The following is a 16,313-nucleotide window of genomic DNA, read 5'->3' as shown; positions in this document are numbered from 1 at the left end:
AATCACGTCTGTCTAGAGTCTAGACCGATATGTGATTTGTAGTGAAGAAGGAAACCATTGGGCGGGTCTTTAAAAAAAATAAATAAAAAAATCACATTTTTAACAGCACATTTTTCATTTTTTAGGGTGATACAAAAACCACAATCCAGTCCCTCCCAGTTCATCCTGAGTACAAGAAAACGTTTGTGTCAGATGTAATGAAAATAATCCAGGTGCACATGAAACATCACCAACCACAAGAATGGAACACATAAGAAGCTACAGCAACCTTGACCTTTGACCACAAAAATGCATTCCTTTGATATTACATTCATAAGATTTGGAGAACATGAAGTCAGGACCTGACAGCACAGTAACAGAAGTTTGATCACTAAAGTTGAATCAGTTCATCCTTAAGTGCGAGTAATCTTTGGTGGCAAAATCAACTGATGGACTGCACGACGACGACAATCATGATTATTTGATTCAACACTCATTTTAATGACAAAAAACAGGAGCACCGCTTTCACTTTTGCAAAATTCCTTTTAAATTTGTGCCAACTTGTGTTTGTACCTGTGCCAAACATTTGAATTTTCTTATAAATCTGTCTTTTAACATAGTATTACTCAACCAGGCTAGTGTAAGAAGCTTCAAGCAGCACAGTGCAGGGAACAGCTGCGATCAGCACATGCAGGCACCTGGTCGGTCCTAATTTAAGGAGTGCTTAACTTGCTTTTGCTTTGTGTTTTAATTGGCAGAGCATGTATTTTAAAATGGAGCTCATTTCATTGCAAAATTAAGTTCACTGTGCAGCCATACTGTCCTGTGTGTGACCTTTAGACATGTTTACTGTTTATTCACTAAAGTTAATAGAACCTAATGTCCACTAACACTTCCAAGGTTTACTGCTTCATTAGGCATCTATGTAGACACGCTCTTCCATCACTAATCGATAACATCTTTAAAGGAGAGTTCAGTGAACCTTGCACTACTGGATAAAATGACTAATCCCAGTCATTGATTGAATTAAAGGCTGTTTGGACATCAGTAGCTCATGGGTCCTTTGTGTAAGGTACCTAGAAATCCATCTATAAGGAATGCTTAGTGAAAATAATGCTATCTGTTCCTCACCTTTAATATCCTTTCCAAAGCCCATGGAGGAGGAAACATTTTGGCCTTTGCTATTGGACTTTTCCTTCATCACGTCATCATCACTGGACACGTCACCCGGTGAGCCGATCTTCTTCTTCTTCCTCTTCTTTTTGTGGCGTGGCGGCAGCTTTTTAGGGAAGGCAAACATGGGGAAGATGACCAGAAGCATAGCTATGGCACACAAGAGAAAACCACTCCACCTGAAAGGAAAAGAAAAATCAAAGTTTTATAAAGATAACTGAGAAAACACATGATCATATCACAGGACAGCTGGCACGAGCTTCATATTTACCAGTTTCCAACAAACCGAGGATCATTCTGGTCTATGTTGACAACAGTCTTGGGGTCAACATAAAAACCGATAAGGACGCCTCCAAGCAGGTAGCCAGCTGCGGGTCCGAGGGCTCCCATCACATACATGATGGCTAGAAGAGGCACAGACAGAACAGTCAAAAATCTGCAAAACAAACACTTTGCAGCTTTCGTTAAACATTATCAGGTATTTGCAAGTTCTGATGAGCGTGAAGCCTGCAGCCAGCAAAGCCTACAAATTTCCACATTAATGCTTAATGACCGACTGTTCCCAGTAACTGACTACATCAGACCTGCAGGAGCTGTTCATTACATCACATTCATTATATCTATAACACCTGCACTGAGATCAGTGGGAACTGTGCACCTACACCTCGGGTAATTTCTCACAGCTCATAAAGCATCTGAGGAAAAACAAAAGAAAAACAAAGGTCTCACGATGACCTGCAGCTCTGACACACCAGCAGACCTTGTGTGGTTGAAACATTAACTCTCTGAGGTTGAAGACCATCAGTTAGAGAGCCAATCGTGCACCGTCACTTTGTTTCAGGAAGAGGAAAACTCATTAAAGTTAGTTGGACAAGTGGAAAAACCTCCTGTGGACATCCAGCAGACATTTACCAGTCGGAATGAGGGGGCTAAACTTTCTATAATTACACCTGGAACACTGTGTGTGTGCTTGAATGACAAAATTCATACCCACATGTAGACTTTGCAGTTAGAGATCAAAATAGCTACAAGCCATATGCTTCTGTTGCTCCTCTCCCACACGTGCGCGCACACACACACACACACACCTACCGAAATGCTCAGATTTGTTGATTTGCGTCTCTGAACTGTGTGTTCACACAGAGCCTGTGTTTAGCAGGAGAGGCAGCAGGTGTGCCGTGTGTCCACCAGCACCCAAAATATCAAATCTATCTCTGAGACCAAATGAACGCGTCTTCTCAGCCAGATTACATAACACGCACGCACGCATACACACACATTATCCACCATGTAAGCTTGCCTTTGTCAGAATGGAAACTCAAACACCATTTCATCTCAGTCTGTTTAACCAAATGTTTCAGCTGCCGTGCCAACATTTGCATATAGCACCTTCATATTTTCATCCAAGCACTTTGGGTGTTGTTGGACATGGTTTCCTCTGTGGATTTTGGCCAGTAAAGTAGCAAAAAAAAGCCCAAATCCTCATCAAAACTTAATTAAATCAAGGCTCCCTTAAATAAAAGCACTGCGTAAAAGAGGAATAGAGGAAAACATTGCTCAACAGCCTCCTCTTGCCAACCTAAAGCAGACATTCACTAACAGCGACACACTTTTGTAAGCACAAGATGTAAGACAGCAATTCTCTGGGCTCAAAGTTTCTATATAAAAATATATTTTTTTTAAATGTAATGAAAACAAACAACCTATACACATCTAAAAAAAAACAACGCATAAGACATATATTAAAATGGATAACCAAGTTGTGGGTAAGCCTGGAGATCTGTTAAGCTTTATTCCAATAAAATCTACATGAACTGAAGAATTTCTTCTCCACACACCTAAAGCTTCTCTTGCCTCTTTCTCCCTTTATCACGTTTGATCTTTTTAACTCATTTCACTTTGCCGTTTCTCATATCCTGCTGCCCGGAGAGTCGATTCACTGCCGCAGTCAAAGCATTTACACAGTGCAACAGGATATTAGCACCTGCAGACAATAAACAGTTCATTACAGTTGGCAGGGACATTAAGAGGTCTTATTGTGCCTTGGCCATTGTGAAATTAAAAATGTCTCACAAAAACCTAAAGCAGTCTCCACACATGAATTCTGGGAAATGTAGTGGAAACGACTCAGTTTAAAGACAAGGGTGAATTTTATAGATTGCCGCAGATTCAAATGATCTGCCCCCGTCATGATCCTCTCTCACAGTCGCACCGATTCATCTGCTGATCCATATTACAGGCCGATCTTCTTCTTCACTATATCACTAAATATCGGTATCCGTCTTAAAAATTTCCTTTCCGACAGGCTCTAAATGTCACTATCGAGTACTGTAAGCTTGACAAACCTGAAGCAGACAAAGATAGTTTGCTAATAATCAACATTGGGCTGCAAAGCATAATTAACCCATTTTCCAAATTTCAAATATCCAAGAAAAGAAAATCCACAAGTCTGTGATTTAGCAAGCTTTTAAATGTAAATTAAAAAGTATCTAACTTATCTTTTTATTCACTGCCCATTACATTAGTTAAGAAACCATATCTGTTCCATGGAAATACAGACAACTGTAATCTGTAGATAACTTCCATTAGCAATCTTTCTCAGTATAAGGGTATAACTAAATAACTAGTTATAGTTCCAGTGTCTCATAGACCTTTCCATTGTCCCAAATATAACACACCACAGTTTAAACACCTTCTGGCTTGAGTCACAAATACACCAGGTGCATCCAACCAGCATGTTGTCATGCAAAAGTTAACCACCAAGCATGGTCCTTTGATTGCCCTCCAAACTCAATCCTCCTCATTCGTGGGGGTCCGGGCCAGGACGGCCATATTTTATCCCCTTTGGGGGGGGGATTGTGCAAGTCTGTCCTGCTACTCCATCTATCACGTTAACGGCGTTGTGCCTGACTGAAGGACAAAGGGCGGGTCATAAACTGTGCCTTAGTCGTTGCCCTATCATGCCCACTTGGCATAGAGCCGAGATAGTTTAGATCAGCAGGTTGGGATGAAGGGATTGGAGGGCCGCATCCGGCCTGAAGGGCGACCGGGGCACAGGCATCGGATTGAGGAATATGCTGGCACAGCAGCAGCGCTCCATCAACCACACACACACACACACACACAACACATGCTGCGGTGGCAGACGTCAGTGGACTGCAGGGGTGCATGCCAATGAGGAACGCATGGTGCCCACAGGCTCATTTCACTGAATTACGCAATGGACCTTCACCAACGGCACGTGAAGGACAACATACTAAGAATTGATGTGGCTTTCTACACATGTAGAGGTAACGCGTTAGGAGCACTGCGTTGCAGTTACTGGTTTCTCACTCTTAGGTTAAACAAAGTCGGGATCGAAATCATCCACGTGGTTGATCAGTTTGACTTTCATGTAGGCTGAGCCTTCATGGTTTCTAGGCCTCAAAAGATATAAACTGAGATGCAGTCACACCGCATACATGTTAAAATACACAAACAGAATCCAACATCAGCAACAAATTATCATCTGAGCCACATAATCTGAGGAAACACAATCACCCCAGCACCAAAACAGCTCAAAAAGAAGCACACAGTTTCAATTACAACTCAGTGACTTCAACGGCATTCAAGGTCAGCTCTCCCTGCATCTTAAAAACATTAACTCTAATGTGCATTCACCCGCAAGTGTGACAGGGGGGAGGCAAGGTGCATTAAGGGTAAGAGTGACGGAGGAGTGAGGTTAGAGTTTTAAACTGCTTCACTGACACCAATTTAGCGGTTCAGCTCCGGCGTTTGTGATGGATGGACACAGCGGTGTCAGGCAGAGGAGAAGAGAGGAGATTTACTCAACAATAATCCAGAAAGAGAAAGGCAGTAAAGCAAGAAACAGTTTTATGCGTCTACCAACCAGTCAAGCAGGAGTTTACACCCATGTCCGTCCAGACTTGTAGTGCATGCAGAGACGGCTGCGAAGGAATTTAATAAGAAAGTATTAAGCATATTTATCTCAATGCAAATAAAAAAAACGCTAAACAAAACAAGATGATTCTGCAGAAAAGTAAACAATGCTTCAAAAATCGATGCTGCTGTAAAAAAGCTACAAATTCTAAAACGCTGGGGCAAGGTGGGCACCTAAGATTACTGCTGCTAGTTCAGTATCTGACCAAATGTGATGTATGGTCACAATATCTGAGACGGAGAGCGAGAATAAAGAGCGAACATCAAGAAACAGAAGGAGCGCGAAAGAAAAAAGAAGCAGCTTGGGTGCAGTCTGCGGTGACTGATCCTGCTGTGTAACTGAGTGATAAAGCTTGCTCAGCAGCATCCCTCTTATATCTAACCTTCAGGGACCAGTTTTGCTCTGTTGTCTCCGCTCTGCCTCCTCCACACTACCGGTTCCTTTGTATTCACGAGCAGCAGTGACTCATTCACAGCTCGTAGGAATGAATGAAGGCCAAAGAGAAAAAGGAGAATGAATTGAAAGAATTGGTGAGATGATTTTCACTGCACTCGGTCTTACTGCGTTTCAGCTTTTATGGCGTCATCTTTGGTAGTTACCAAGGCACCCGAAGCTGCTTGAATAGCTGCACGACAAGAACGGACTTTCGTCCATAAAAATGCAATGGCTTCTAGTGACCTTCCATCCCCCTCCCCCACGACCTCTCCTGACCTCGTGTTCTCCTCACCCCTCACCAATGAGACTCAGCCAGAGCAGCAGAGGATGCAGAGCCACAGGACCTGATGAGAAAGCACATTGCAGCTAATGAAGCAGCTCCCTGGTGGTCAAACTAATTAGCGCAGATTAATGATTTGATTTAAGCACATTGACGAAATAAAAAGGACAAGACTTGCATCGTCAGTGAGGTTAAAAGGTCGCACAGCTCCACACAGTCACATATACAAAACCAAACTCTATGCAGCGACGTTTACGCGCAGCCAAAGTAAAAATTTCATTTGTTTTTTGGGAATTTATTTCTCTCCTGCGACCGTCCTGCAATAAAGGCTGTAGAGGTATGAGCCTCGCTCTGTAATCCCTCTCTTTCCAGCTCTCTGGCTGGAAAGCTTCGTTTCAATGAATTATGTAGCGCTCCACCTGGCCATTAGCCTACACCGCTCAGTCAGCCTCTAAACAAGCCCGGGAATGGATAGCAGGCAGCAGGCAGCAAGGGAACGACCTTGGATTCGTATTCAGCGCGTTACGTGGGAGCTGCCGAATCTCTAAAAAAGATGCAATCACGTTGTCTCATGAGCGTTACTTGAGCTGTGCCACGTTGATTTATGTGGCACTATACATCACACGTTAACTATTCACTCTAGCCTAGGATAATAATTGAGTCTCACACCTGCTGTACAGCGGGGGGAAAACTCAGAATGAGTTATTCTGCTTTATTTAATAAGATCTACTTCATGCGATATGCCAGCACAGAATTTTGATTTGCTGCTCTGTGGAGTTCCTAAAGCTCTTTGGAAAGTGTAGTAGCTGTTTTCTGTTGTTTTGGGGGGTTTTTTGATAGATGATCTATGTGGCGGCTTCTGTTAGAAAAAGAGCCACAGAAGGGAAACGCTGCTCTATGTATCCCTGTATTATGGGGATCAGTTCAGTCATGTGACCTCCCCTCCAACCCCGAGAGACAAGAGGAGGAAAAAACACAATGAAATAGGGGAATGGCGGCATTGTCATGACAACTTGCTGACATAGCAGTGTCTTCTTACAAGTCCTAACCTTACAGTTTCACCCAAAGGGCACACATACACAAACAGAGTGAGGCCAGTGGGGCAGACTGCTTTAATATGCGCGAGTTATTTATATGATGCACACATACACAAAAAGGCATACATCTCCAAATCCATTTACTATGTGTTGATGATCTTTTTCAGGATGGATCTTGTTGTGGTCCCAATTATAATGAAGTACACATTCGTCGTCACAGACTTGAAGGATGAGTTGCCTCTGCAAGACTGTGCATGTTTTTGCGTTTAGCCCCAAGTGAATAATGGGGAAAAAGTTCCCTATACATACTTGTACAACTGCTTCCAGTCAGATAAGAACATTCAGGGAGGTGAATTAAATGAAAATCAAGAGACATGCATGGACAAATAGAGAAAATGCCATGGAGTACTGGCAGTGGAAATGCATGAGAATAAGGCGTGAAAGGACAAAAAAGCTGAAAGCAACACAAGCACAACTGAGCCGACTATTACTAACTGATTACATTTAATACACTTGCACATTCGCCATGTTAGTAATATGAAATGATAAAGGACTGCCTTGTACTGCCAGCTCCTAGTTTCGTCAACCAAAACAGACGGACTACTTATTAAAGTCAAACACTGTCAAGCAGCCGGCAGATACCGTATCTGTGATAACAACATAAATCTGCGTGGGACATCCAAACAAAGCACAGCCTCATTTAATTGCATAGCTATACAGAACATTAAATCTGGACTTGTTTAATGATGCAAATCTGATCTATTAATACACATATCCATCTTTATTTTTAAGAAATAGTAGGAATAGTGCTAGCAGTCTATAAATGTTCTAGATAAAGTGGATGAAAACATGCTGAACAAGCAAGACTTTCTTTATGAGATCTACACCTTTTTTAACTGTGTTTTCATTTGAATTTACATTCAGGTGCCGAAAGCGGTGAAGATCTTAATGGATTAAGTGGGGAAAACTTTGATCTAGCAGTGCAGCAGCACAGGCGGGTACAGACCCAGACCAAAGTCTTTACCGGAAACCTTCTGAACTGCACAATCAAAGCAGTTCAGAAGGAAATCAACATTCAGGCCACCCGTTAGACTTCTGTACCACTTTACCTCCAGGCATTGCTGTGGAAGCCCCTTAAGCAGAGATATGACGAGTCACAAGGAGCACTAAGAACTTGATCAGCATCTCAAGCCTGCCTGTCTCCTCCATCCTACCTTCTTCTATGTTGTTTCTGTACAACAAGCTATGAACTTATCGCCTAATCCAGCTGTGAAAAATGCTGTTGATATGGTATATTATTGATGCCTCCAGTGTAAGACACAATAAAGGCAAGTGCAGGCCCATTCATAAATATTCCGTGCATGCTGCAGTCAAGCGGCACAAGTTGCGTCACTTTGAAACTGTGTTCTCTGTTATTACGTGTTATATACCACAGCACTTTGCTGTGCACGGTGCAGGAAAAATTCTGAATGTATTAATTTTTCATGGAAGCTGCTACATGCAGGGGTTCCCCAAGCTCACTTTGCAAAATCAAATATTTAGAAAATGAGAGGGGGGAAAAAGAACGAAAGGGGTTTTCTCTATTTTTAGCTGCTCCTCAGCTGCAGCAGAGAGCCTGAGGTACAGTAGTCAGCCAGCCAGTGAGGCAACACTTCAACCAGCCATGAATGCATACACGTTTATCTATTTATTCAAATTAGCATAAAGAAAAACATCCTAAAAGATGGGAATAAAAGATATTAACAATTTTAATCAGACTGTCAGCAACGTCCAAAAAGAAATAGTGGTTCCAGCATGCCAATGCTTTCCCGTGGGAGCCGATCCACCCACACACAACTTCACGCTAGCGTGCATTAGTTGCGTCACAGACCCCGTTTCTGACACCAAATGACCATTTTCTGCTGATTCCATTGCTGGCCTAAGGCTTCTAGACCTGCACTGGCAGCAAAAGTCCTCAAATCTGCTGCTGCTGATCTAAAAAAAAAAAAAAAAAATCCACTCAAGGGGATGAAGCGATGAGAGAGCACAGGCAAAAAAGAATGCATGGTTAGGGTAAAAAGAAAGAAAAATCTCAAAATCACCTGGGAACATGGCAAACCCAGCAAGCAACGCACATCAGGACTCAGCTCAGCTGCCCGCTCTTCCGTGATGTATTAAAATGTGTGAGTGGGCCTCGAATGCAAATCTGCCCTGTGCAAGATTTTAAGTTTAAGTAATGCATGGGAAAACAAATCTGCTTAAGTAGGACGTCCTCTCTTAGAACCACTTTCCATTTACTGTATTGCTGTTATTTATGGGTGACTAATGTGTACTGATTGTGTATTTTTTTGCCGTCCTTACTTATTACATATAAGTAATAATTAACTGCATATAAGTAAGCCATGACTTATTTCTACTTTAACTGTGACGCTGCAGCAGCTGCAAGGGTGACAAGCCAATGAAAGCAACACGGTTCTCTTTAAATGGCTTGGTGATGAAATGTCATTCAGAGGCACACGGGCTCAAGAGAAACGGATTAATTCCACTGCGTCTCCTCCCTTTTTTTTTTTTTTTTTTTAACTTTTCTTCACTTACTCTCAGAAGTCTTTCACGTGCTGCCACGTTTAGCAAATCCTTTTACTTAACAGCCTAATCCTTCATCATCTTTGGATTCGCCTCTTAATCCATCGTTCTTTGTGACTTTTCCTGCATTCACTTTACAAGATTTGAACAGAAAGTAGACAACTTTTTGTTTATCTAAGACTAAAAGTTTACAGTTAATAAGTGAAGAGGTTTCTCTAAAAGGTAAAGAAACATTCAGATCAACACCTTGCAAAAAAATTGCAACAAAAATGTATGTGATTTATGAGATTTATGGTATAATTAAAGCCTGCAAAGTTCTGTGCTGTGACTTCGTGAATCGTCACATAGAGAAACTTTTGACCAGAGCTGTAGCATTTAGGACCTTTACAGTACCTTCCTTTCATTTCTTCCCTGCCAACAGGAACATAGTGGGGAGGGGTCCCAGATCCAGCCTGAAACACAACAAGCTGTGTGTTTGCCTGTGCATAGATAATGTTCCAACATTTGAGAGGGTGGCAGATAATCTTTCAGCTGATGAGTGGCCATGAATGAGGCATCTGGGGGCTGAGGGTAGAACCACATTACACTTGGTGAAGCTGTGAATTCATTACAGCAGCGAGTTAGGTTTTCAGTGTGCCACAAGCTGGCACCTGCAGCTTTTCAGTTTCTGTAAATGACAGACATGGCACAGCAATCTGCTCCATGGCTCTAAAGCGCTGCCCAGAATTTGGCATCCTCAGTACATCCTCCACTAGGACTATTACTTCTGCTACTCTTTTAAACCACAAAAATGCTCATTCCAACTCAAGAACTCATTAAAAAAATTCCAAAAAAAGTTTTATTCATACTCAAACCGACGTTTCTAATAGTTAACAATTTTCCCTTTATGACTTGAAAATTAATCACACACACTAGGCTAATTCTTAAACAAATAATTCCTGCCGTTTTCATTCCTGTAGGTGTGTTTTGCAATTTACAGCCATGTAAGAACTCCTGAGACAATTTGATTTCTGGGTATCTTGAAGGATGACAGGCGATCTAATGATCTCTTAACAGTGTGAATATAATTAACACAGGAGAGCACGAGGAGAGGATGTGAAGATTACATAGCACTGCCATGCTTTATTCAGATTTCATTAATTTGGTGTTACGCAAGTAAGAAAAGGACTGTGCTCTGCAGCAGTGCCTCCTACACACTGTGGCAGGAGAGTATGAAGCCATACTTGACGTTGAGGATGAGACTTTTCTGCCCTGCTTTTTTGTAAGTGTATGCTTGCAGGAAAAACAAGTGTACAAACCTTCTGCGAATACTTACCCACACTACCAGTAACCCCCCCCAAAGCCCTCAATTCTAACCCACACCCTAACTGCAGGTGCACACTCACATTCATATATGTGTACTCCCCATCCCCCAGGCAAGCATCCTGCCAGCTCTCAACAGCTGCTCTCTCCAGGGTCACACCCGGAGCCTACTGACTCCTTAAAACTAGGACCCCCCCCAAAAGTGTGAAAAATGAACATTTTCACAGCATAAAGTGTCTGTGCTAAGCAGAGGGATCCTCCGTTGTACCTGTACGCCCTTCCCAACCCACTAACCTCCCCACAAAGAGCAAACTCAGCTGCTGCCAACATCTGAGGACGACGCTTGTCAAAACACTGCTTCTTCAGTGAACTGTATCACAGTTGCATGTGTAGCCTATTAGTCTGTGTTGCATAATGCACAACCAGATTAATGCTACATTTACAAGCTAAACAGAGCCTGGCAGCATCGCTGCGAGAGACAGATGAACGCGTACAGCTAAATTCACCCTTGTCATCCGTGCGGCTGTCAGGCAACGTTTTTGGTCATAATGTGTTATTTTTTTTGGCACTTCCCCACGCGTGCCATTGTGCACAGTGCCGCCAATGGTGTTAGGTCAGATAGCGTTTAAAGACATCCATCTCATCCTACAGAGCAGGCTCTGGGAAGCTCAACATAGGATTTCCATGTCCATTTATAAACTATTATAAAAAGAAATCACTTCTTGTGAAGAGAAAAAAAGAAAGATCTGCTGGGTATCTGTATGGACAACACCAACAGAACAATTTTCATAAACAGCAGAACTTTTTTTTGTTCTCCACATGTTCTTGCACTTATGTAAATCCCATTAACACTTCTCCCTCCAGCTAGCGTCCCTCGCTCACTCTCCATCTGAGCAGCACAGGGGTCAAGAAGAACAATAGCCAGTCTACCGCTAAGAGGGCACAACACTGGAATGGAGTGAGATTTTTTTTTCTCCCTCGTCTCTGTAGCAAAGCAACACTCTTAAAACACCCTGAAGCCTGCATCAACATGGAGATTACAATGCGCAGAGGAGGTAGCATGCACAAGAAGGGGAGGAGGAAATGCAATTTAACTTGATGTGGATGTACGGTGTCTGGCTGGTGTAACCCTGCGATCCCAAGAGAAAAGCCACTTACGTGGAAACCCAAAGCAGCTCCATCTGACAACGTGTCTTTCCGAGAACACGGCGTGCGCTAGCAGCAGTACTCTCTGTTCTGATGGCCATCGCAGGATATACTGCACCCCTGGTAGCAAACATCTGGCAATTATTGACGCCAATTCATTTCCGGACTGGACAAAACAACGGAAGGCCGTGTTTCTCATCACAGTTATGATTAGCTTAACAGCAGAAAATACACAGAAATGATTTTGAGGGTTTTCAGCCAGCAGCGATGAAAAGGAAGTGGCTACTTGCATTTTTTTTTTAAACCGTAAGCAATAAAACACTTTCAGCAAGATCTGACAGCTGAGTGGAGCAATATCAGAGCTATCCATATAAAAAGCAAAAGAACTTGGGGTGAGGGATGATATGCAACTTGTAACCGTGAAAATGTTTTTAGTAACTAAATTATCATGATCCAAGTGGTCAGATGGGGGACTAGACTTCTGCACAAACTGTTTTCAGGCTTCAGAAAATCTGGTCTGTGACAGGAGAGCTCAGCCAATCAGAGCTCTTTTTAAATCAGATCAGCTGAGATGAGTAATGTAAATCCAAAAAAAAAAAAGAGGGTGCAATAGGTTTAAACTGAGGACTTTCACCTGGGAGAGCAAGGTTGCAATCCTGTTTAAGTCAGCTTTAATTTTAGCCTACAAAGAACCTGGATATGCCTGTGCTCATGTGGTGGCATGGGGGGTTAGAACAGAGAGAGGAGAGCTGCAGGAGAAGCTTACTGCCTACTGCAGATTAATAATTAGGCATAAGTTAGATCCCGTCCTTAACAAGTTAAATAACAAATGCCATACAGATAATCACTGTATTGAGGTGTCTATTAATTATGTAACACCCATAACACGGTCTTGTTTTCTACCACCAGTGTTCCCAATCCTCGTCAGTGTTTCTGTGCACTGGGAGTTTAACTACATCAAAAGGTCTTCTGAGAATTTTCTTTAATTTGATTTCCAAAAAGAAGTCAGGGATCAGTGAGGATGTGGTGGAACAACATGCACCAAAGAGGCAGCAAGAACAAAGCAAGCATTTCTTTCCTGCATAGCTGAAAACAAAAGGACTTTTAGCATTCTTCATATCACAAAAAAACTCTCCTGGCATTTCCCCAGGAACCTTCCCACACTGTCAAAACAACCGGCCACCACTCACCACTGAAAAACAGCCACTGGTCAATGAGGTTAAGCAATAAATACAACACACTACAATTGCTGCGGTTAAAAACCTCCACCACTGGAGACAAACTATTACGCTCACATGAACCTTTTTTTTTTTTTACATGACTTCTTCTCTTCCTGCTGCACTATTAAGATTTTGAAGCACACACTGTCATCAGTAGCACAGCCACGCAGAGGTCAGTCGTTCACAGGCGCGTCATAGTAACAGTAGTAGTCAGAGCTGGCAGCCCCACAGAAAGGTCGCCTGCTCCTGAGTAACCCTGCAGGGCCAGTGTGGCATAATTTAAACCCTCCATGAGACTAAGCCAAAAGGACGGCAGTGAAACAAGACCAGTCTTCTTTCTATATGTGTGCCAGCTTCTGACAGATCAATGTGTACCCTAAACTGATCCTGAAACCTGAGCCCGTCAGCCCAGAGGGGCAGAGAGGAGCGGGGAGAAGGCGGGGTCTCTGGGGACTTCACTGTTTCCCTGACTATGTGCACAACCTGCACTTGCTTTGGCTGCTGCTAAGCAGACCAGGACACACAATTTAATGAAACTGACTGACTGAGCAGAGAAAGGGACGTGCCAGGTCCAGGAGTGATAATCCTACATCAAAAAAAAAAACCAATCAATCAATAATCAGAGTGAGGTTTAAACTGTAAACTTAACAGTCCATTCCTCCGTTGCCTCTCCAAGCTGCAGTACACGCACGCACATGCACACACTGCAGGAGAAAAGTCTGAGAGCAACTGTTCTTTCTAAATCTGTCAGAAAACACACCCCTTGTGTCTATGTGAGCATGTGTCTGTGTGTCAGCGTGCAGACAGCACTGCTGTTTAGGCCTCTCTTCATAAACTGGGCATCGCCTCCTTCACTTCCTATCCATCCTCCAGAGGCTTGATGCATGGTTTCCATGAGTACCTAATAAAAAATTAATAACTTAAAAACACCAATAATGGAAACTGTGATGTAAGTTTCAGAGAGACCTCTGCACCGCAAACTACAGTACTTAATGCAGAGGCCGTGAGGATGACAGCTAGGAGGAATCAATTAACCTTATCCTGTATGTAAAGCAGGTAGCTAGCTACAAGCGCCAGAGACAGCAACGTCTAGACACTGAAAGGTTATTAAAGAACAACAGAGCATAAACAAAAGGTTTTAATATCAGTGTTTTCTGTTCATTTTATTATAAAGTTAGCTCAAGCACACCCTTTGAAGGTTACTGTGGAATGCAGAAGGCAGTAAAATCAAACCCAGTCTCTCAAGTTTTTCCACGTCAATTACTCCTTCTCTGCATCATTACCTTGTAACTCACTGCGGTCATCAGTGGAGAGGGGAAAAAGACCCCATCTAAGGTTAAGCCACAGCCCAAAGGCTGGTATGGATGAAATATTCAAAGACAAATGCGATTATTGATTAGTTCTGTGGATCTCTGTGGAGACATTCATAAAAAGAAAGACACAAGTCTCCTTCCCCTTTAACCACAATTGGTCAGGATAGAGTCGTTCCCTCCCCTCCCTTCTTGTTATAAGGGAGTTTTTCCTTCCCACTTTCGCCTAGTGCTTGCTCATAGGGATTGTTAAGCGTTCGTCTCTAATATTGTAGGGTCTTTACCTTTAAAAGGTGCTTTGAGGTAGTTTTATTTATAGAGAACAAGTCACAACAACAGCTGAGTAAACTGAACAAGAACAAAAGTGTTTCAAATACGTCTTTCTTTCATTCATCTATTGCAAATTATTATTGTGCCACACAAAGTATCCACTGCAACGAGCCACCATCACACAAATGAAGTGACTTCCCAGACAAACGTTCACCATAGTAACACCAAGAATGGTATGCTGTAAATCTGTCAAAGCAAAAAAAGAGGAAAGACAAGAAGAAAAGGATGGACACAGGGGCTACTTTAAGTCATGTCTTTAGAAAACAGGCGAAAGCAGCAAAACACACCAAAAATTCTCCACGAACTGTACACTGATGTCACCATTTGCTCTGAAAGTAGAGCAAAAAAGGTAAAGTTCAGACACCGTGCCTATTATATTACCCCAGAGATGTGGGGCCGGAGCTCAGAAATGGAGTGATGGGCCCTGTGTACTCATGCAGACACAAAGACAAACATCATATATACATCTCTCTTACATATGTGCATGCCTTCTCTCTCTCCAAGGACACCAGAAGTACCCTTCAACGTAAAGCATATTGTCCTACAAAAGAGAGCAACTCCTCCCCTCTGAGGCAGAGCAAATTGAGGTGGGGTTTACATTAATGGGTTTGAGGGGGGAGAAGGGGAAGGTCCTCTAGATGTGGGTTAGCCTATATTTTTACAAAATGATTTTCTGGGTGAAAACCTGCAGTCCTGCTGTAAGGTCTCTTCTCCTTCCTCTGTTCAGGTTATGTTTACACTCAAACTCACAAGAAAGCACGATAAGCCATCGCTGTCTGAAAGATAAGAGTTCTCAAAGTGGATACTACTGAAACTGCGTTACCATGGTTCTCTGGGGATCTGCAATACAAATAAAGTACATTTTTCCCCCGATTATCTGCTCCCTCTGACATGTCAGAACATGTCTGGTTTTCCAAACAATGCTTTACTGGAGTGAACAGATTATCCCTTTGTGAGCTCTCTCAAAATAGCCATCAAGGTCATCATCAGAGCGAGAGCTGCTTTTGATGGAAATCTGCACAAAGGGACGTCTTGAGCAGGACGACTCTGGGAGCATATTGAGCCCTAATGCATCTGCTGTGGAAACACCTTAGTAGGATGAAGGCGAAGCAAGTCGGTGTCTGAGACTGTTTGGGCCTTGTTTTTGTGGATGGTTCGATAGCTATGCTGCAATGAGTCGCCGCGATGAAGGGATCTGATCAATACTGGGTCTCGAGGGCAACGGTGCAGGCAGCAGAGCGGACTGATGCTCTGTAGGCTGTGCAATGCTGAAATAACTGGGCCAGCGTCAGCAGTGTGGCTAATGATGTGAATCCATTTCAGTGGTAAAATAGGCACTAATTTCAAAAGTACTAGTAGCCAGCTGTCACTGAAACAGATGCTCATGCACACCGGTGAACATATAATCAATGATTTTGATGACAAAAAGTGGAGAAATCAAGTAAAACAGTCAGTGGTTCAAGAGTTTTGAACAGTTATACAAAACAACCATATATTCTCTGTATCTTTCAATGTCTGTTTTCATCTTTTATCTGATATTTTTAGTGTAAACAATCAAAAATGTAATGAATAGATTGCATGACACAAATGTTACAGAG

At 42.6% G+C, this 16,313-nt stretch overlaps 1 protein-coding gene across 2 annotated transcripts in view; it reads right to left on the bottom strand.

The window, feature by feature from the left end:
* Positions 1-16,313, bottom strand: part of LOC116328250 (solute carrier organic anion transporter family member 5A1) — a 33,914-nt gene that overhangs the window by 14,564 nt on the left and 3,037 nt on the right. For both annotated transcript variants that reach the window (XR_005614186.1, XM_031749984.2), the window contains exons 3-4: positions 1,425-1,557; positions 1,112-1,332 (exon numbers count right to left, since the gene is read on the bottom strand). Coding sequence is in view for 1 of the 2 variants with exons in the window: in XM_031749984.2 (XP_031605844.1) it covers positions 1,112-1,332; positions 1,425-1,557 (354 nt within the window). In the remaining variant the exon portion in view is untranslated. The remainder of the gene's footprint in view (positions 1-1,111; positions 1,333-1,424; positions 1,558-16,313) is intronic.

The sequence above is a fragment of the Oreochromis aureus genome, linkage group 9, assembly GCF_013358895.1.
Source record: "Oreochromis aureus strain Israel breed Guangdong linkage group 9, ZZ_aureus, whole genome shotgun sequence".
Lineage (NCBI taxonomy): Eukaryota > Metazoa > Chordata > Actinopteri > Cichliformes > Cichlidae > Oreochromis > Oreochromis aureus.
The sequence above is the reverse complement of the archived record's forward strand: the minus strand, read 5'-3'. Positions and strand labels throughout refer to the sequence as shown.